This window comes from Atractosteus spatula, chromosome 22 (assembly GCF_055471065.1).
Source record: "Atractosteus spatula isolate fAtrSpa1 chromosome 22, fAtrSpa1.hap1, whole genome shotgun sequence".
Lineage (NCBI taxonomy): Eukaryota > Metazoa > Chordata > Actinopteri > Semionotiformes > Lepisosteidae > Atractosteus > Atractosteus spatula.
In genome coordinates this window covers 15935673-15954665 of record NC_142727.1, presented here as the reverse complement: position 1 = coordinate 15954665, position 18993 = coordinate 15935673, and the positions used below count along the sequence as shown (strand labels likewise).

The window sequence follows — 18993 nt, the reverse complement described above, 5'->3', positions numbered from 1 at the left end:
TTGTTTAATTTTCATACTCTGCACAAAAAAAAAACATACAGTGATATACCTGTACCTCTTTGTTTGAAGACCGCTTTAAATCCAACCAGGATATTAGGGAGGAAGCTACAAAAGTTTAGGGTGCCTTTCTTAAAATTGTTTTAATATAACCGTGAAATATGCATATGATGCATCATTTCACACAATATAGGAAGATATAAAAAGGAGATTAAAGTAAACGGAAAACTAAGCTTACCGACACATGGAAAATGTAAGACAACCGTTACTTTCGTGCAAAAAATTTTTTATTGATGAAGTCCCTCAGTATATCAGTATAACTATTCAATTCAAAAGTTTATTCATCCCCGGAGGACAATTTAAGCAGCGAGCGGTGCAACATACAAGACAAAAACAATTAAGAAGTACACATAGGTAGAACAGCAATATTGAAGTAATAGTATGTAGTAATAGGAAGGTATTGATACACGCTCTTTTGTAGGGGGGGGGGTAGGGGAGGTGGGCTCTGTCCAATAGACATTCAACTGGCAGGTTCTATCAAAAGGTTTCAGCAGTTGAAAAAAGGGTTTCATAAAAAAAAGTTATAGGAACGTATTGAAGACATTACTATAAATCTACAGTCAACTATAGCGTCTGTATGATTATAGCATTGTTCTGAATGACCCTATCGGGTCCTACGATGAATAGAAATGCTCCGGTATCCTGTGGATAAAAGAGCTCTCCAGAATTAACCATTAGAGGGCGTGTCAACACGCCAAATGAAAAAAGGCGTTTAGAATCTCGCACACGATAAACAGTTTTAATCTAGTGTAAAACAGTAAAGATGACTGTGTACTGTATAATGTCAAAGAAATTTTCACAGTTAATGTAATTAGTAAAACCCAAGTTCATTGTTTATTCCTCTACAGTGTTCATTTCCCTGTCATTTTATGGCCATTGAGATTGGGGAAAAATATTATTTTGCTGTACTTCAATTACAGAAACGGATTTCACATTTTCCAGACACTTCAGAGCACGGGCTCGCCAAATCACAAGTACTCCTGGACCCAATATGGGACGTTATAGTAGTGTCTTATTGGAAGGGAACAGACTTGTATCGTATGAATTGCGTTATGGTGGTATTTCGGTTGTCCTTCATCCATAGATGGATGGATTTAGTTATAGTCAGACCGTAGTCACCCTCCTGTTCCATCTTTTATATCCTTTAAATGTGATCCATGGTGAAATCTGACAACGCAATGGCCACAGAACTGACATACAGATCATTTCTTCAACTTTATATCAATGCAGATGGACATTTCTGTTCCAGATGGGTATTTGTTTTTTAACAGTCTTCTTAAATCATAGGATTGCCATCTTTTAAATAGTTGTCCTTTTCCTTACATCTTCTGTTGTCTGAAAAAAAAATACACAAAGATTTAGACGCATGGTCTCGAGTATCTGCCGAGGCTCAGTTCTTAGCAGAAAGGTTTTTTTAAGTTAAGTAGATGAGCATTACAGCCCTCCTCAGAGTTCTCATTCACTCTTGAATTAAAATCTACAGCAATGAAAACTTGATTTTTATGTGCAATTTAATGTCCTTTTGGTGATAAAAAGATAGGAATGCAGTTCTTCACAAAGTTTAGAAAGTCATTTAATCGTGTCCATCTGCCAGTTTTAGAGTGTGCTTACTTCTTTGCTGCTCTTAAATCAGTCCAATATGGCTTTACATTAACCTACCAGACTTCCTTTTGCGGCAGCAGCAGATTCCAATACCCACAATGGTCACGAAGAAGACCACCAGGAAAAAGGGCAGAGCTACAAGCTCTATACCCAACGGCTTGGGTTCGGTGCACAGAGGATCACCTGTGATGCAGAGAAAAGGCATCCATTACACTCGCAAGGGTACACAAAACTGGCTTCATCTGGCACGCTGCATTATTCTCACTGATGTTAAGTGCAATTATGAAATTATGTTTATGACTGAACCCAATGCACGCAGCACAGCCCTCGACTCTCATCATGGATGTACTGTATTCTTTCTCTAGAATATGATTCATTCTCCCTGCTGATTTATTCTTTAGACTTAAAAAAATCATTTTGCAATATCAATAACCCTCTGCATTGTTACACAACACCCATCTATAATTTAGAAGAGCAGTTTATTCCCATACAGGGTCACAGTGACCCACAGACAGCAGATATAAGGCAGGTTACACCATGGATGAGAAGCCAGTCCTATGCCAGTGTTAAACAAAAAGATTTCAAGTGCACACATACTGTTTAGTATGATGTAACTACTTCAATTTCAAATAATTACACTTGACATGCAAGCAAAACATTTTAAAATCACGAAAGATTAAGGTACAGCTCAATTGAAACTGTAACATTGGAAAATAAAACTCACAATTTTCACAAAGTTCCTCGGATCCATTCAGCTTGTGCTGTGCCAGCTTCTGGCTCACACTGTTCCGAGCCACACAGATGAATGTATCGCACCTGTGAGCCGTGATCTGAATATCAGTGTACTGAAACCCCTCCGAGAACTTGGTCTCTGATGACGCCGATGACAAATTGACTCCCTGCCAGTACAACTGCATGTTTCCTACGTTAGGAGCCCTGCATACTAAGGACACCGTCTCCCCAGAATGTGCCGTTCCCGGAGTCTGTTCAATTGTTGGTTCTTGTACAGCATCTATTGAAGGTGAAAGATAAAAGAAATTCAACACGTAAAAAGAACCCCAAAGTCCTTTTTGAGGTGCACATTACTTCCAATACAATTGCCAGAAACATGTTTTTTTAAAGAAAACGATCTGATCGCCAAACCCTTCAGCACAAACCTTCCACGCAGAGCTCCACAGTCGTCTCCTTTTCAGCTCCTCCTTCCTCGGCCACGGTGAAGATGTATCGACCTGCGTCTGAGTACCTGAGTGCTTCCAGGAGCAGGGAGCCGTTCTGAAATGCCTGCACTCTGCTCTCGTAGTCCTTGAAAAACTTGCTTTTGCCGTTAAATGTGTAAATCTTCCAGTATTCCGTGTCTTTTTTAAAGTCCCACGAAAGGTCCAGCAGCTGTTTTCCACTGGTTAGAGTGTAATTCACGGAGAGGAAAACCGATTTGCCCAGCTCCCCACAGACTGCACTGCGTTCACTTCCAACATGGAAGGCTTCTCCTGTAGGCACTGAAAAACCAATGAAGAAGATGCGTCTGAAAAGTGTAACCCTGCAAACGACTGGCAGTGGGATTTCACTGGGTCCTGTTCTGGATTGTAAGTGCATTACAAACCAAGAACAGGAGGCACTTTACACAAAGAGTTGTGGGAGTTTTAACAAGCTGCCAAGCAATGTTGAAGTACTTGGCCTGTGATCAAGAGAAGGCACATTTTGGCGTCATTGGGGGGGGGGACGACGACTATTCTTGTAACTGCAAAAATCATACAACAATAATAAAAGCCTCAACAAATGACCAGTAACCACAGATAACCAAAAACAACTTAATCTAAGAAGCCCAGAGAAATAGCCTCTCTTGAAGCAGTTGTCCTAATCACAATAAATTAAAATTTATCACCAGGCTTGGCCATAGACTATAAAGAAATCTTGTGACCAAAAAAGGAAGCAAAACCATAATTACACTTCACAAGCCCTTTGAGTTTCGCTTTGCAAGGATGTGTTGTCACTGCAAACACAGAGGTGATCACGCCGTTTGATAAGGGGTGTTCTGCAGTTCAGTCTCTTGCTACCGACTTGTTGGTAACAGGCGTCTCTCACCGATCACTGAACTCACAGGTCAGGTGCCACAAGTAAAACAGAGACGAGTTGTAATCCCAATTGACACTTTTAGTTTTAAAATACTATCTGTGAACTTCCCTTCAACTTACAAATGGGCAGAAGAGAGTAAAATGAACGGACATTATGCAAAGAGTTTAATTCGAAGAACACAAATATTAGGTACTTAAAAACGTGTCTTATGTTTTTACATAGCATGGAAAAGAAGTAACGGTACCTTATCTTATTTAGGTCTAGTTTTGGAGAATGTGGTGACAGGTCGCTTGGAGAACCTGAACAGAAAGTTTACAGCTAAAAGCTGTGGTAAGAGAAATCTGAAACGGAGCACAGAAGCTCATGTTCTCTCATCGCATCCTTGACAACACGCGGCAGAAGAATCCGAAAGAAAAAGCCAGTCACCAGCTACACCAGTGCGTGTCAAAGCTCGTCCTGAAGGACTCTGAACCCGTTTCTAAGTCAGTGTGAACACAGAAGAAATGCTGACTGAGTGATCTTTCCTAATCGTTTAAGAACCAAAAAAGGGACTTGCTTACCTGGGGAAACTAAGGAGAAGAACGACAGCCACAACACGAAGCACAAAGTAATCATTTGCGGACGTCTGCATTTGTCAAACAAGGAAGACCGACCTGGCAGGTTGGCTAAAATATCAATTGCTGGAACAGGTGCAAGCGACAAGAAAGAAAAGGAAGTGTTACATTGCTTTTTAAAAACCAAACTGCTTTTTTCATACTTCAGTAGTCATGTACTAGGAAATAAAAACACGAGGATAGAGGTTTGTTGTGGGCTGACTCCAGTTCTGGTGAAGACCACCTTTCTACTTTCCCCATCTGTCACAGCAAATATTGTGAAAGACATTCAGATGAAGACTATTAGTTCAGTGAGAGTTTGTTAGCTTAGTTATTGTTTTCTTAGAACCTGACATGCCAATACATTTTTGTACATTATATTGATAGAGTTGTTTGTAGATCTCATTTTTTCATATCTTATACTAATAAAAAAACAGGGTAAAAGAAGTTCCAGTTCCAGTTGATAGTTCTGGTATTCAGAAAATGTGCACTTTTGCTTCACTAAGTGCACAGAAAGAAGTTAAAACATACTGTAAAAACTAACTGGTTCCTGTGCAGTGTACCCCTTCAAATACAAAAACATACTTGCCTTGTCATGTAAAAGGCTTTTTAATCCCTCATCCACACACTTTGCCCTATAGTACAGTGTAGAAAATGAAATCAAACTCTAAAACAAGTCATAAATGAAGGCAGCCACCAGCTCCTTACAGAAAAGTAACGTCCCAGTTACTTACTTTAAGAGCCCAGGCTGTAGGTGTTTTCAGATGTGGAATCTTCTTTCCTCAAGCTTTCCACTTCATGGCAAGGCAGTGCCTCAGACTTAAACAAGAAAAAGAAATCCTACGTTAATTTGTCACCTGAGTGACCCAGAAATCAGCTTGACTATTTCGACCAGCTTTACCTGTTTCGGTTTTCATTCAGAAGCAAGCTCTACAACTTAACTGACAGGATAATCAAGGTGCGTCGGGAGGCGTGACAGAAACCAGCAGAAATGCATACAGTACCACAATCGCTGCCAGATCACAATGCTGCCATTATTCACATTACACTTGTGTAGAAGGAGCTAGGTTATGTAGATGCAGATAAGAAATACCCCTAAAAAGTTGGAAGTAGGTAGAAGCAGAACATACAAAACAAAGAACTAAAATCTGAAAATGAAAACCAGCCCTGGAAAGAATTTGACCACCTGTGTTAGCCAACATATAGAAACAGGTGCATAACAATTTTAGGTTGTACTTGACCATCTGTGTTGTTTGCTACAGTGATGGTGATCCTAAACATGGTTTATTCCTTTTGTCTAGAAAGGACAGCGTCTTCCACTAGCTAATTGGCTTTAGTGGAATAATCTCATGTGATGTTTTAGTTCATTACCCCAGTGTGAAAAGGAAATGTCAGAGTGGAAGATTACCACATTTTTACAGTACATAGTGCTACTCACTGAACAGCTGTGTTATCCACTGCTCCAGACCCCTTGCTCATTCAGACCGATTTCTCATTTATCCTAACCTGCAGTCTTATCTCAAACTGTCAAAGATCTGTTCATAGGATCAGGGAAGAATTTTGCCAAAAGCTTGAGGTCCATTTTCTACAGGATTGCAAATAAAAATGTTTGATCTCATGAAAGATTGCATCAAATATGCAGTATTATCTTCATATTAAACCCTATAGAAGGATCCATGTTTTAACCCATGGTGATCCATGCAGTAAAGAGCCACAAAACAAACACCCATCTCAACAAGACAAAGCATCTCAAGATAGTCACAAGTGTTTTGAAAATCCTGGCTTATGCTTTTTGTTAGATTCTTGACAGTATAACTTGACAGAACTCAGAGGATATTATTGTAAGGTGAACAAAAATCAGACTTTCAATTAATTCTACTCTAGATGAATTTAGAGCAATAACTGTCCAGTTATCCAGTTCAATGCCATAATAAAGTTAACTAGGCATTTTAACAGAAAATGAAGACTGTTTATTCAGAGTTTATGTAATTTATCCTGTTAAAAGCTGGAATCTCATGGAGTCATTATTCTTTTGATTGGCATGGTCAAACTTTATCACTTTTTTTTCCCTCCTTTTAAAACCCAGCCGCTTTAACTGTTACCCTGAAATCTTGTTTTTGTCTTTTCTGGCTAGCGATACCCATTTATTTAGCATACATTTTAAAGAGTAATTTAGTCCTCAACAGGATCCTTGTTAAACAGGATGTAGGATCCCACTTTTGCCCATTTTAAAGGTGTTTTGCATCTCAGTTTCAGGTAAAATCCTATAATTTCAATGCGATTACAAAGCAGGACTCTGGTGCCTAAAGAAACGCAACTGTTAAAACACAGCCAGGTGTAGTTTCAGCAATGGAGGTACTGTACAGTATCTGCTTCTCCATGCAAGCATGTGAGGTGAAATTCCAGTGTATTCATGGCAGGTGACATCACCATCACTGAAAATGAGAAATCAACTACAATGGAATATACACAAAAGGCTCACCAAATTTCTATTTTGATGTGCATTTCCCCTTTTTATATAAAGAAGTTCTGTTTCTCAGAGAGATCAAAACCACAACCTTCCAGATCTCACAAACTGAAAATGCCAAAAGTTTAAATAAAGATCTTAAACCCTCCTTTAATGCCAGCTATCAAACAAAAGCCACGTACAAAATGTAAAAAAAAAATCACGTTTCTTTAATTCCCTTTTCGGCATTGGAATAAACCTTTACTTGTTCCTTTGCAACCTACACATGCTGACAGCTCCCTACTTGAACTAGAAAAAAAGTTTCCACAGCTGAAGGGGGCTCAACAGCTGAAATGTAATTTTTCTACTTTTGTTTTTACTGCACAAGTCCAAGGGAATCTCAAAGGCCCTCAAACACTCAGTGTGCTTCTCCTGTGATTACATTCAACTGCTGTGACTTCTGAAAGGTTTTGTGAATTATACTTCATCCAAAGGGTCAATATTTCGTATAACCTATGAAAGCCCCTGAGAGCAACCTATGAAGGTCTTCCAGCAATAACCGAGTACTAAATTACATGATCTTGCTTACCTTACAACAAATGATCCATGTCCCCATGAATTACAGAAACACCAAATACATTGACAGATATGACTAAAATGCAAATGATTTAACTGAAAGCCAAGAGTAGAAGTGAAGGAAAGAGATAGAGGGCACATTTAAAGCAGAGCAAAGGGAGGGACAGACATTACAAAAAGTGACCTAGACACAGGAAAAAGAATCTGTAAGAAACCAACTATACTGTTGGATCCAGGATTTAGTTCAATACATTTACAAAGGCAAGACAAACCATTCGAAAAAGCTACAGAACTTAATCTTTTCTACAAAAACCCATCTGGATCATGACTCCCTTTCACACTTACCCATGATCGCTCTGTAGTCAAGCTGTGTCCCTGTGGATCGTCCTCTCAAGTCCTTGGCAAGTGGCGACTGTTCCCCACTCAGCTTCTGGGAGTGGCTGAGAAAGTGACATTTTAATTTCAGGAAATGGTTAGGGCACATCACATGCAGGTAGTGGTCAAAAGTGAAATACTTGTGAGGTTAAACTCAGATAAAACACATACAGTGGCAAGAAGGTTTGTGAACCCTTTGGAATACCCTGGATTTCTGCATTTTTATGAGTAATGTCATCTGATCTTTAATTAAGTCACAATAGACTAACACAAACAATTGTACTTCTTGTCAATATTGAACACATTGTTTAAACATTCACAGTCCAGGCTGGAAAAAGTATGTGAACCCTTGTATTTAGTAACTGGTAGGACCTCCTTTAACAGCAACAACCCCCACCAGATGTTCCCTTTAGCTGCCGATGAGACTTACACAACAGTTAGGAGGAATTTTAGACTATTCCTCCTTACAAATCCCTTTCAGTTTATTGCTATTTCTGGGATTCCTTGAATAAACAGCTCTCTTCATTCAGGTCATACCACTGTAACTCAATTGGGTTGAGGTCTGGACTCAGACTTGGCCATTCTGGAACACAAATTTACTTCTGCTGAAGTCAGAAACTTCAGAAATGCTTTTGTAGCCTGTTCCAGCTTTATGCATCTCTACAATTCTTCTAAGGTCCTCTAATATTCCTTTTGATAAGGCCATGGTTCACATAAACACTTCTCTTTCTTGAGAAGCACAGACTCTGTTAAATCCCACCCTTTGTGTGCCTATTTTATAGGGCAGGGCACCTCCAGCTCACACCTCCAATCTCATCTCACTGATTGGAACACCTGACTCCAATTAGCTTTTGGAGAGGTCATTAGCCTAGAGGTTCACATACGTTTTCCAGCCTAGACTGTGAATGTTTAAACTGTTTAATATTGATAAGTACAATTGTGTCATTAGTTTAAGCAGATTGTGTTTGTCTATTATTGTGACTTAGTTGAAGATCAGACCACATTTTTATGAGTAATTAATGCAGAAATCCAGGTAACTCCAAAGGGTCCACAAACTTTTTTGTGCAACTGTACGAGACATAGCAACCCTAATCCAGGCCCTCCGGGATTCAGTTTTTTATTGTGGCAAATTTGTTCTTGAATTTATAAAAGATGTTACTGACACTTGTTCAATGCACTCCCTTAAAGGAAAAAAAACAGACCTAATGAATCAATATTTAAGAACAACAAAAAGATATGAAGTAATCCTAACAATTAAGGAACCCTTAGAAGTGGATTAAACCCAATAAAAATAATAAACACCTGTTAGGCAAGTTTCAGGATACGAATCAATGCCTTCTCTGTGTTAATGAGCGATAACTGTAGAAATCTTAAATTTTTAATTCTTTTGATTCTTATGTCAAAATATAGTATACACATCTGCATGTTTACTGTCTCTTTGTCCTGATTATTAAAAGGAAACTCTTGTAGGAGGAACAGTTTCTGGAAAAAGGAAACTAGTTTTGGAGCATTTCAATGTGCTTAATCAGACTTGTGAAGTCCCTCAGTCTATTTCCTGGTAATGAAGAGCTCATTAAATACAATCAGTCACACTGAATGTATTTTAATTAATTTCATTAGAACAAAAATAAATTGACCAGTGCTAATCTGAAGCATGTGTGTTATCAGTATTCCTAAATCATTATTCGGAACAAGACAAGATCCTGACTGTGACTGTGTGACTTTTTTCACCTCACACCCTCACTGCAGCACTGTACATGCATGAGGAAGAGACCTTCACCAGTCCACACACATGGCATTCCAAGAGAACCTCATGACATTGAATCCCATGGAAACACATGGAAAATGCTCCATGTATTTCAAATGATAAAATGTTACTAAGAGGGGTGGCACAGCACAATTATTATTGCTGCCTCGCAGCACTGGTGTCCTGGGTCCACTTCCTGGGGTGCTGTCTGTGGGGAGTTTGCATGTTCTCCATGTTTGCATGGGTTTCCTCCCAGACTGAAGACATTCTGGTAGGTGAACTGGGTTCTGGTGTGAGTGAAGGCGTGCCTGTGTATGCCCCTGCGATGGCTGCCTTCTGCAGGCACCTGTTGTTTACAGAGATAGGCTGCGGCTCCCTCCTGTGCCCCTCACTGAGCAAAGCGGATAGAAAAAGGACGTAAATACTGCCGCTTTGTGATTTACATGGGTGCTCAGGGTGCTTGAGCATCGTTATAGCCTAGAGGAAGGGAACCGAGGACGTTGTCTCACTCTCATTACCCGAATCTTTCTTTCATTGTTTCTTCAATGGTTTGAAACAAACCCAGTGTCTACACCCGCGTACTGTGGCCTTTGAGAGGCAGACTCGTGTGTCAAACCTGTCTCCCAGCAGTCCTCAGTAGTCACAGTCTCCACAATTTCACCTGTAGGGCTTTAAAAAGGTTTAGTAGATCATTTTTCTGTAGATTTATTTCTGTGATGCTGATGACAATAGGCTTATGCTCAAGATACACGACAACAGGAGGAAAGTGTTTATTATTTTCTGAAGATAAAATGTAGATGAACTGGTCCCAACTGACCTTTGGAATGCCCCGAAGGAACATCTTGCATTTTTCACTGCAATGTTATTTCCTCATTGCTTCCAAGGCTGAATGTGATTAACCCTCACTACTACATTATTCTCCAACCTCACCCCTTTAACAAATCATTAGCTACAACAAATGACCTTTGTCCCAGTAATAAAAACTAAAGTAAGAGAACGCAGGACAGCACTAGCTAGTCCTATGACAAAGCTGAAAACTGATTAATTTGACCAATTAAACTTAGTTTAATCCTTCCCAAAAACGTCTTTCAGACAGCTGCCCCGACCCGAGCGGACACTCTCAGACCCTATGCAGGACAAGCCCGAGATGAGGGCGTTACAGGGTGGGGTAGCAGGCCATGAAAGAGGCACGCAGAAAAATATAAAGGAGGACGAGGAAAAATAAAAGCACCCCAGATATGGTAGATTTCAGGTAGAATTTTTAATTTTCCAGGATTTAAAACGTATGGCCAGTGTGAACTAGTTTCAGCGTTACATTGACCACACTGCCAGCTGCAGTGCAGCGGTTCTAGTGCTTCAGCAATTCAATCATAGCAGCTTACAACGGTACGAGTAGTGGACAGCCAATGACCAGCCTTGGCTTGCGATCGGAGTCCTTGGGGTTACAGTACAATCGCTCTCTTAACATTAATCCACCTCCTCGATGGTGGGACCCGAAGAGCTGCCGCCGCCACCAGAGGGAGCTGCCCCAGCCCCTGGGAACCCCCCCGGCATGCCCCCGGCGCTCTGGTACAGCTTGGTGATGATGGGGTTGCACACCTTCTCCAACTCCTGCTGCTGGTGCTCGTACTCCTCCTTCTCGGCCGTCTGGGGGAAAAAAAAAAAAGTCACAGGTTCGCAGCGTTCAAATGGCTTTATTCTACTTTCGAAACGGGGGGAGGGGGGTGAAGAAATTAAGAACTAAAAGGTTTTCAAGTTTTTTTTTTTTAAATGGAACACAATGTAAAGCAATCGCATGTTTCAGAAATGAGGGAAAGTACATCAGAAAGCCATGCATAACTTTTAGAACGTTTTGCTGCGGTGTAGAGCAATATGTGAACTTGCTCTTCCACTAGGTTCAACTGAACACAAGATAAAGGCTCGTTCCCAGGGGAATCCTATCAATCCCCAACATACACCTTTAAATCCAATAACTAGGACCCATGTACAGGTCAGTTGAGTTTCAGTTAAGAAGCTACAATAAAAATGATTCAGTTCCATGGAGGAGTCCATACCTGGTTCTTGTCCAGCCAGCTGATGACTTCATTGCACTTGTCCAGGATCTTCTGCTTGTCCTCATCGCTGATCTTGCCCTGCAGTTTGTCATCCTCGATGGTGGACTTCATGTTGAAGGCATAGGACTCCAGGGCGTTCTTGGATGAGACCTTGTCGCGCTGCACATCATCCTCAGCCTTGTACTTCTCGGCCTCCTGCACCATGCGCTCAATATCCTCCTTGCTCAGACGACCTGCATCCAGAAAAACCGCCCATGAAATCAGACTGCTTTCATCACGGACAGCCTCACACTGAGCTGCAGGCTACTGAACCAAGTACCTTTGTCGTTGGTGATGGTGATCTTGTTCTCCTTGCCAGTGCTCTTGTCGACCGCAGAGACGTTCAGGATGCCGTTGGCATCGATGTCAAAAGTGACCTCGATCTGAGGAACACCACGGGGAGCTGGAGGGATGCCGGTCAGTTCAAACTTGCCCAGCAAGTTGTTGTCCTTGGTCATCGCTCTCTCACCTTCATAAACCTGTCAAGACATCCAGTAGCAATGTTACTACACTCAGTCATCAAAAACACCAACCTAAACAAGGTCGACCTCTGGAAATAAATAGGGAGGGGGAGCTCATAGGCGTCTCCAAGTAAATTTTAAAGAGGGTTCGCTCAGACATCCAAGGAAGGTACTTGGGCCATCTTTGGTCTCTCAACCTCTGGTGGAAACTACGAATGGCTTAGGAATAGACTTCATCACAGCGAACACTGACAGGGCTCCCATAAGCTGCAGCGTCCTTACCTGGATGAGCACACCTGGCTGGTTGTCAGAGTAGGTGGTGAAGGTCTGCGTCTGCTTGGTGGGGATGGTAGTGTTGCGCTTGATCAGGACAGTCATGACACCACCAGCAGTCTCGATACCCAGGGACAGAGGGGTGACGTCCAGCAGCAGCAGGTCCTGCACGTTCTCAGACTTGTCCCCAGACAGGATAGCAGCCTGGACAGCTGTACAGGGGACACAAAGTAGGTCGTTATTAACCAGGCAAGCTTTTACAAGAGAGGCTGACGCATTACTGTGCACTCGCTCAGACATCCAAGGAAGGTACTTGGGCCATCTTTGGTCTCTCAACCTCTGGTGGAAACTACGAATGGCTTAGGAATAGACTTCATCACAGCGAGATCCATTAGCGATTAATGACAACTGACAACCCGAACTGACATTGCTTCATGTAAAGTTTAAACAACCCGACCAAGGAGCTACAATTACAAACACTAGTCAGGTTATTTTTATTACCTGCACCATAAGCAACAGCCTCGTCAGGGTTGATGCTCTTGTTGAGCTCCTTGCCGTTGAAGAAGTCCTGTAGCAGCTTCTGGATCTTGGGGATGCGGGTGGAGCCGCCCACCAGCACGATGTCGTGGATCTGGGCCTTGTCCAGCTTGGCGTCGCGGAGGGACTTCTCCACCGGGTCCAGGGTGCCGCGGAACAGGTCGGCGTTCAGCTCCTCGAAGCGAGCCCGGGTGATGGAGGTGTAGAAGTCGATACCCTCGTAGAGGGAGTCGATCTCGATACTGGCCTGGGTGCTGGAAGACAGGGTGCGCTTGGCTCTTTCGCAGGCGGTGCGGAGACGACGGACAGCTCTCTTGTTGTCGCTGATGTCCTTCTTGTACTTGCGCTTGAACTCGGCGATGAAATGGTTGACCATGCGGTTGTCGAAGTCTTCTCCGCCCAGATGGGTGTCTCCGGCAGTAGACTTCACTTCAAAGATCCCGTCCTCAATGGTCAGGATGGAGACGTCGAAGGTGCCTCCGCCAAGATCGAAGATGAGGACATTTCTCTCTGCACCAACCTAACAAAAACCAGAAGACTTTATACTCGCAGTTCGGGGGCAGCATTTCAAGACGGGATTTTCAGATCAGTGTTCGCTCAGACATCCAAGGAAGGTACTTGGGCCATCTTTGGTCTCTCAACCTCTGGTGGAAACTACGAATGGCTTAGGAATAGACTTCATCACAGCGAACATCTTTGCGAGGGGGAATGAGAAAGCCTCTTTTTATAACTTCTTACGTATGTCAGCCTGTGGTCTCAAATAATTATAGGCTTAATTATTTTCTATTTGCTTGTAGTGCATATTAATGAGTATTTTTGTCACTTTGAGAGAAAGGAATAAGTAAATTTAAAGATAGTTTTTTCAATGAAGACTCCACACGACAATCTGAACTTTTAGAGAAGGCAACTGCAATAACAGCAATCAGGGGAAGAGCTGTCAATGAAGTTTTCACCTTGAATGCCTCTCCATGGGGCAAACACCTACCTTCTTGTCCAAGCCATAGGCAATAGCAGCAGCGGTGGGTTCGTTGATGATGCGCAGTACATTGAGGCCAGCAATAGTCCCAGAATCCTTTGTAGCCTGGCGCTGGGAATCGTTGAAGTAAGCTGGCACAGTTATGACAGCGTTGGTGACAGTCTGGAAAAAAAAAGAGGCAATACATTTTTAATTCAAACTGGAGGAGAGACGTTTCATTACCTCCTCTAAAAGACTTTCATCCAATTATGTCACTTTCTGCACGGAGTTTGTATGGTCTCCCCATGTTCCCTTGGGATTCCTCCAGGTGCTCCGTTTTCCTTCTACACCCCAAAGACATGCTGGTGGGATAACTGGCCCTGGTGTGAGGGTGTGTGGCTGTGTGCCTGTGCCCTGCGATGGACTGGTGTCCTGTCCAGGGTGTACCCTGCCTTGTGCCTGTTGCTTGCTGGGATAGGCGCCGGCTCCCCTGCAAACCTGTACTGGATATAGCAGTTAGAAAATGGATGATGTCTCACTTTTCCAAGGTAAGCCTCTGCAATTTCCTTCATCTTGGTTAGCACCATGGAGGAGACTTCCTCAGGGTAGAAGCTCTTGGTCTCCCCTTTGTATTCAACCTCCACCTTGGGACGCCCGTTGTCGCTGATCACAGTGAACGGCCAGTGCTTCATGTCCGACTGGACCACGGCATCCTCAAACCTCCGGCCAATCAAGCGCTTAGCATCTGTCAAAAATCAAGTGACATTCAAGTCAGAAAAAAACAACTTCCAGAAACAAAAAAACAATTCTGCTCTACAAGGACCTAGAAAGGTGCTCGCTCAGACATCCAAGGAAGGTACTTGGGCCATCTTTGGTCTCTCAACCTCCGGTGGAAACTACGAATGGCTTAGGAATAGACTTCATCACAGTGAACACTGAGGAAGAGGTGCAACTTCTCATTTGGAAGTCACATGCATTGCACTCAATTTTGTTTCTGAAAAACTGAAGTTTCTCCAATAAATGAAATACGAGATTTTAATTTGTTATCAGGGACCAAGTGTGTTTTTTGCACTTTCAATCGTACAAGACTGAACGGAAATCCAGACTTACCAAATACAGTGTTCGTGGGGTTCATTGCAACCTGGTTCTTTGCTGCATCACCGATCAGCCTCTCGGAGTCGGTGAAGGCAACATAACTGGGTGTGGTCCTGTTGCCCTGGTCATTGGCAATGATCTCCACTTTGCCATGCTGGAAGACACCTACACAGGAGTAGGTTGTGCCCAGATCGATTCCAACTGCTGTTCCTTTAGACATGGTTTCTGAGACAAGAAAACACAGAGCTACATTCACCACATTGCCTATAGGGGGCGATACCGCCTACCTGCTCACAGAAGTCTAAGCGTTAGACCTCCCCCTGGTGGACAACGAATAGATTAGAAATCATTTTCCTACCCAACAAAAGCTCTCTGAAACCATGCAGTCTGCATACAATACCCCTACCTTTGCAGGCCAGACAAACCGCTAAAAGCCTAGAATTATGATTATACACAATTTTACATTTCTTTAACACGATACTTTGTATTGAGCCCTTAAAGAAGTACTCTGAAGGTGCAAGTACACCCAATGGGGTTAAATTGTTAACCATGATGTAACTGGCTTCGTTGTCACACAAGGTCACATAACCAGCCAGTCCTCCCCGCTGACGTGCAAAGAGCCTGTACCCCAAACCAGATCACATCACTGCATTTCCCCCCATGCCAGAATTAAAAGAGCGAACGCCCCAGCAGGTGAAGGAGGAATTATCCGAACAGAGCTGGGATGCCGATTCGCAATCTGCTACAGCCTGAGAGAAAGTGAACCTCGCAAATATTGTTACTGTAACTATTTTTTTTTTTTGCTGATCGTGACTGCGTGGGTTACGAAGCCCGCGGCACTCCACGAGGGTTCCTGGAGACGAGACGAACCCCTGCGAACCCCCATTGCGTTTATAAAAAAAAATGCATAATACTTCTTTTTTTTTTCTGACAACTCGTACAACGTGGTCACGAGAGCGGGTGGACGGTTTTCGCTACCAAAATAAAAAAAGGCGAAACCCTTTTAAACCCGTAACCGGCTTTTCCTGCGTGGGTCAGCAGACACAGCCGCATTTGCGCACCGCCCGGCTGAAAGCCTGCGCAACGTGCGAGACCGCATGTGGGGGGGATGGGGGATGGAGGATGGGGAGGGGGACTTCTTAAAGGGCGGTGTAAAAAAAAAAGGCTGCACACTGCACATCCCGGACTGCCCGCGGACCTGCAGAAAGACATAATGCGATTACCAGCGCTCATCCCCGGTGCCCCCCACCAAGGACACGCGGGGAAGGTGCCGCAGGACGCCGACTCTCCCTCTTCCTTTCCTAAACCCCCCCGGAGGAAGCGCACGGGGGTGACCCTCTCTGCGGACCGCTGTGGGATACCCCACTGTCCCGCGTGATCGCCAGGGAGAAGCGACTGCTCCTTCAAACAAAGATCAGCAGCAGCAGCATCGACCATGAATATTTTAACCCTCCCCCCCGAAAGATAAGAGGACTATGCACGACGCGCCACCCCCGCAAAAGGACCACAGGGTAGAGGCATTGTCTCCAGTTCCCTAAGCGCCTGGCTTGTCCAGGGTTTGCATCAACCTGAACAAAGGTTACTGCGGCTGGGCCGATCATCTCATCCATTACGGTCAAAAAAAAATAATTAATTAGCACGAGAGCTCCCCAAATAGGTCTCCAAATCTCACCGATCGATTGATGGGAAAGAGTAAATCCGGGAGTGGGAAAGACCACGAAGGGTGTCCCCCCCCCCCGACCGAGCACGATCAGAAGTAGAATTACCTGCGTGGGCTGCTGTCTGGCACCGCTTTCCGAGCTGCTACCCTGCGTCCTGAGCTGCACACTGAGAGCGACTTCAACACCGGCGTCTTGCTAAGTACCTCGCCGCCCGCATCTCCGGGCGCAGGCTGCACCAATCAGGCTCCTCGCCGGCAGGAGAAGGAGCGCCTTCCTCCACGCAGGCCCAGTCGCCTGCACCGTCTGACGCGAGAAATAACACCCGGCCCGCTATTCGCTGGAGGAAGAAAAAAAAAATGGTTTGGCCTCAGCAATACATCTGATCTGCAGATGCAGTGCGGGCACCTGGAGACCGTCTCCCATATCTCCCCTAAAATGCGTGTTGCAAAAGGCTAAACCCGGGACGCACGGGTTTCTTTAAATTAGATCACCGGTCAGTATTAGAAAACGAGTTTTTAGCCTGCAGCCACCTTCCCTGTACGTGCATCCGACTTAAAACGTCACTCCCGGGATCCGTGGGTTAAAAGTTTCAACCACTCACCTCTAAAAGATTTAGAAGAGCCCAAACTGGGGGAAAGGAAGAGGGGTCTGGCCCTCTCAGGGTACCTGATCTCTTGCTAATCGGATAGGTGTCTGTTTGAGCCCTGGGCTCCTAAAACATTGATGCAGAAATGTGAGTGGAGGTATCAGTTAGTCTTACGTAATCATATACAGTTACCATCTCAGAATATTCTGGTTAATCAGTTGGCGTCTCCAAAAATGTAACAAAAGTAACTAACAGAAAACCCCTGAAACTCTGCTTTGGGGTTTCTTCCAGCTAGTGTCACACACCCCATAACCATTCTCCTGTACCAGAGACCACCTGGGTGATTAATTCAAGTATATTGTCTTTAGATGAAAGATCTTCTATTACAGTTGCAAGAAAATTTGTGAACCCCTTTGGAATTACCTGGATTTCAAAGGCATTAATTACTTAAAAATGTGGTCTGATCTTCAACCAAGTCACAATAATAGACAAACAGAATCTGCTTAAACTAATGACACAATTGTAATTATCAATATTAAACAGTTTAAACATTCACAGTCCAGGCTGGAAAAAGTATGTGAACCCTTGTATTTAGTAACTGGTAGAACCTCATTTAGCAGCAATAACCTCCACCAAACATGCAGCTGTAGCTGCTGATAAGACTCACACAACAGTTTGGAGGAATTTTAGACCACTCCTCCTTACAAATCCATTTCAGTTCATTGGTATTTTTAGGATTCCTTGAATAAACAGCTCTCTTCAGCTCATGCCACAGCAATTTAATTGGTTTGAGGTCTGGACTCTGACTTGTCCATTCCAGGACACTGAATGTCTTCCCTTTGTAGACAATTTGTCTTACTGTGGATTGATGAACTCACAGGCCTTTAAAAGTGCTTTTGTAGCCTTTTCCAGCTTTATGCATCTCTACAATTCTTCTAAGGTCCTCTGATATTCCTTTTGATAGGGCCATGGTTCACATGAACACTTCTCTTTCTTGAGAAGCACAGACTCTGTTAAATCCCACCCTTTGTGTGCCTATTTTATAGGGCAGGGCACCTCCAGCCCACACCTCCAATCTCATCTCACTGATTGGAACACCTGACTCCAATTAGCTTTTGGAGAGGTCATTAGCCTAGAGGTTCACATACGTTTTCCAGCCTAGACTGTGAATGTTTAAACGGCGTGTTCAGTACTGACAAGAAGAAGTACAATTGTTTGAGTGTTATTAGTTTAAGCAGATTGTGTTTGTCTATTATTGTGACTTAGTTGAAGATCAGACCACATTTTTATGAGTAATTAATGCAGAAATCCAGGTAACTCCAAAGGGTCCATAAACTTTTTCGTGCAACTGTACAAGACATAGCAACCCTAATCCAGGCCTTCCGGGATTCAGTTTTTTATGAGTAATTAATGCAGAAATCCAAAGGGTTCACAAACGTTTTCTTGTAAGTGTATGTGTGACGGTTATATGAACAGTTCTATAGTTCGCGTACTTGACTTTCAATGTGAAAAGCGAGCTTTTAACAATCGCTAGTTCTATCCCCACCAGGGGCCTGGCAGACCTGGAGCCCTGGGTTCGATTCCTGGGGCACTATCTGTGTGGAGTTTGTATGTTCTCCCAGTGTTCGCAGGGGTTTCCTCTTACAGTCAAGTGACATTCTGGGAGGATAACTGTCTTCTGGGAAAGCTGTCCCTGGTGTGTGTGTGCCCTGTGGTCAGCCTGTGTCCAGGGCATATCCTGCCTTGCACCTATTGTTTGCCAGAAAAGGGTCCAGCTATCCTGCAACTGCGTATAGGATAACTCTGCCAGAAACAGAAGGATACAGAATACCTGGGTATTCAGGTGACTTGATTATTCATCTG

General features: G+C 43.4%; 2 protein-coding genes and 4 non-coding genes across 8 annotated transcripts; all 6 read right to left on the bottom strand.

The window, feature by feature from the left end:
• Window positions 1-266: 266 nt before the first annotated feature.
• On the bottom strand, window positions 267-5250 carry LOC148816878 (hepatic and glial cell adhesion molecule-like). 3 transcript variants are annotated; one of them, XM_088939337.1, is made up of 7 exons: window positions 5227-5250; window positions 5060-5144; window positions 4293-4412; window positions 2817-3155; window positions 2384-2671; window positions 1717-1842; window positions 267-1392 (listed from the first exon to the last, which is right to left on the bottom strand). In XM_088939337.1, the coding sequence occupies exons 3-7, from the start codon at window positions 4345-4347 to the stop codon at window positions 1334-1336; spliced, it is 867 nt and encodes a 288-aa protein (XP_088795463.1). In that variant the 5' UTR covers window positions 4348-4412; window positions 5060-5144; window positions 5227-5250; the 3' UTR covers window positions 267-1333. The 3 variants fall into 3 exon arrangements, with proteins under 3 accessions (XP_088795463.1, XP_088795462.1, XP_088795464.1); XM_088939336.1 differs by lacking the exon at window positions 5227-5250 and adding an exon at window positions 4915-4960 and having other exon boundaries at window positions 5060-5212; XM_088939338.1 differs by lacking the exons at window positions 4293-4412; window positions 5227-5250 and having other exon boundaries at window positions 5060-5105.
• A 5461-nt stretch (window positions 5251-10711) lies between these two features.
• On the bottom strand, window positions 10712-17112 carry LOC148816873 (heat shock cognate 71 kDa protein). The gene is made up of 9 exons (XM_088939334.1): window positions 16650-17112; window positions 14899-15108; window positions 14328-14533; window positions 13819-13971; window positions 12798-13353; window positions 12306-12508; window positions 11843-12041; window positions 11524-11756; window positions 10712-11116 (listed from the first exon to the last, which is right to left on the bottom strand). The coding sequence occupies exons 2-9, from the start codon at window positions 15101-15103 to the stop codon at window positions 10937-10939; spliced, it is 1935 nt and encodes a 644-aa protein (XP_088795460.1). The 5' UTR covers window positions 15104-15108; window positions 16650-17112; the 3' UTR covers window positions 10712-10936.
• On the bottom strand, window positions 12172-12268 carry LOC148816877 (small nucleolar RNA SNORD14). The gene has a single exon (XR_016094731.1). It is a non-coding gene; the product is annotated as a small nucleolar RNA SNORD14 (small nucleolar RNA).
• LOC148816876 (small nucleolar RNA SNORD14) lies at window positions 12585-12681 on the bottom strand. The gene has a single exon (XR_016094742.1). It is a non-coding gene; the product is annotated as a small nucleolar RNA SNORD14 (small nucleolar RNA).
• On the bottom strand, window positions 13427-13523 carry LOC148816875 (small nucleolar RNA SNORD14). The gene has a single exon (XR_016094741.1). It is a non-coding gene; the product is annotated as a small nucleolar RNA SNORD14 (small nucleolar RNA).
• On the bottom strand, window positions 14624-14720 carry LOC148816874 (small nucleolar RNA SNORD14). The gene has a single exon (XR_016094732.1). It is a non-coding gene; the product is annotated as a small nucleolar RNA SNORD14 (small nucleolar RNA).
• Window positions 17113-18993: the final 1881 nt, after the last annotated feature.

Excerpts from the sequence above, each read along its gene's own strand:
- LOC148816873 (XM_088939334.1), bottom strand. The coding sequence starts at position 15,103 with ATGTCTAAAGGAACAGCAGTTGGAATCGATCTGGGCACAACCTACTCC. Across the intron at positions 14,534-14,898 it reads CCCCACGAACACTGTATTTG|ATGCTAAGCGCTTGATTGGC; the intron begins GTAAGTCTGGAT and ends GATTTTTGACAG. Across the intron at positions 11,117-11,523 it reads GCTGGCTGGACAAGAACCAG|ACGGCCGAGAAGGAGGAGTA; the intron begins GTATGGACTCCT and ends TTTTTCCCCCAG.
- LOC148816878 (XM_088939337.1), bottom strand. The coding sequence starts at position 4,347 with ATGATTACTTTGTGCTTCGTGTTGTGGCTGTCGTTCTTCTCCTTAGTT. Across the intron at positions 2,672-2,816 it reads TGTGGAGCTCTGCGTGGAAG|ATGCTGTACAAGAACCAACA; the intron begins GTTTGTGCTGAA and ends CACCTTCAATAG. Across the intron at positions 1,843-2,383 it reads CGAGGAACTTTGTGAAAATT|GTGATCCTCTGTGCACCGAA; the intron begins GTGAGTTTTATT and ends TCTGCATCACAG.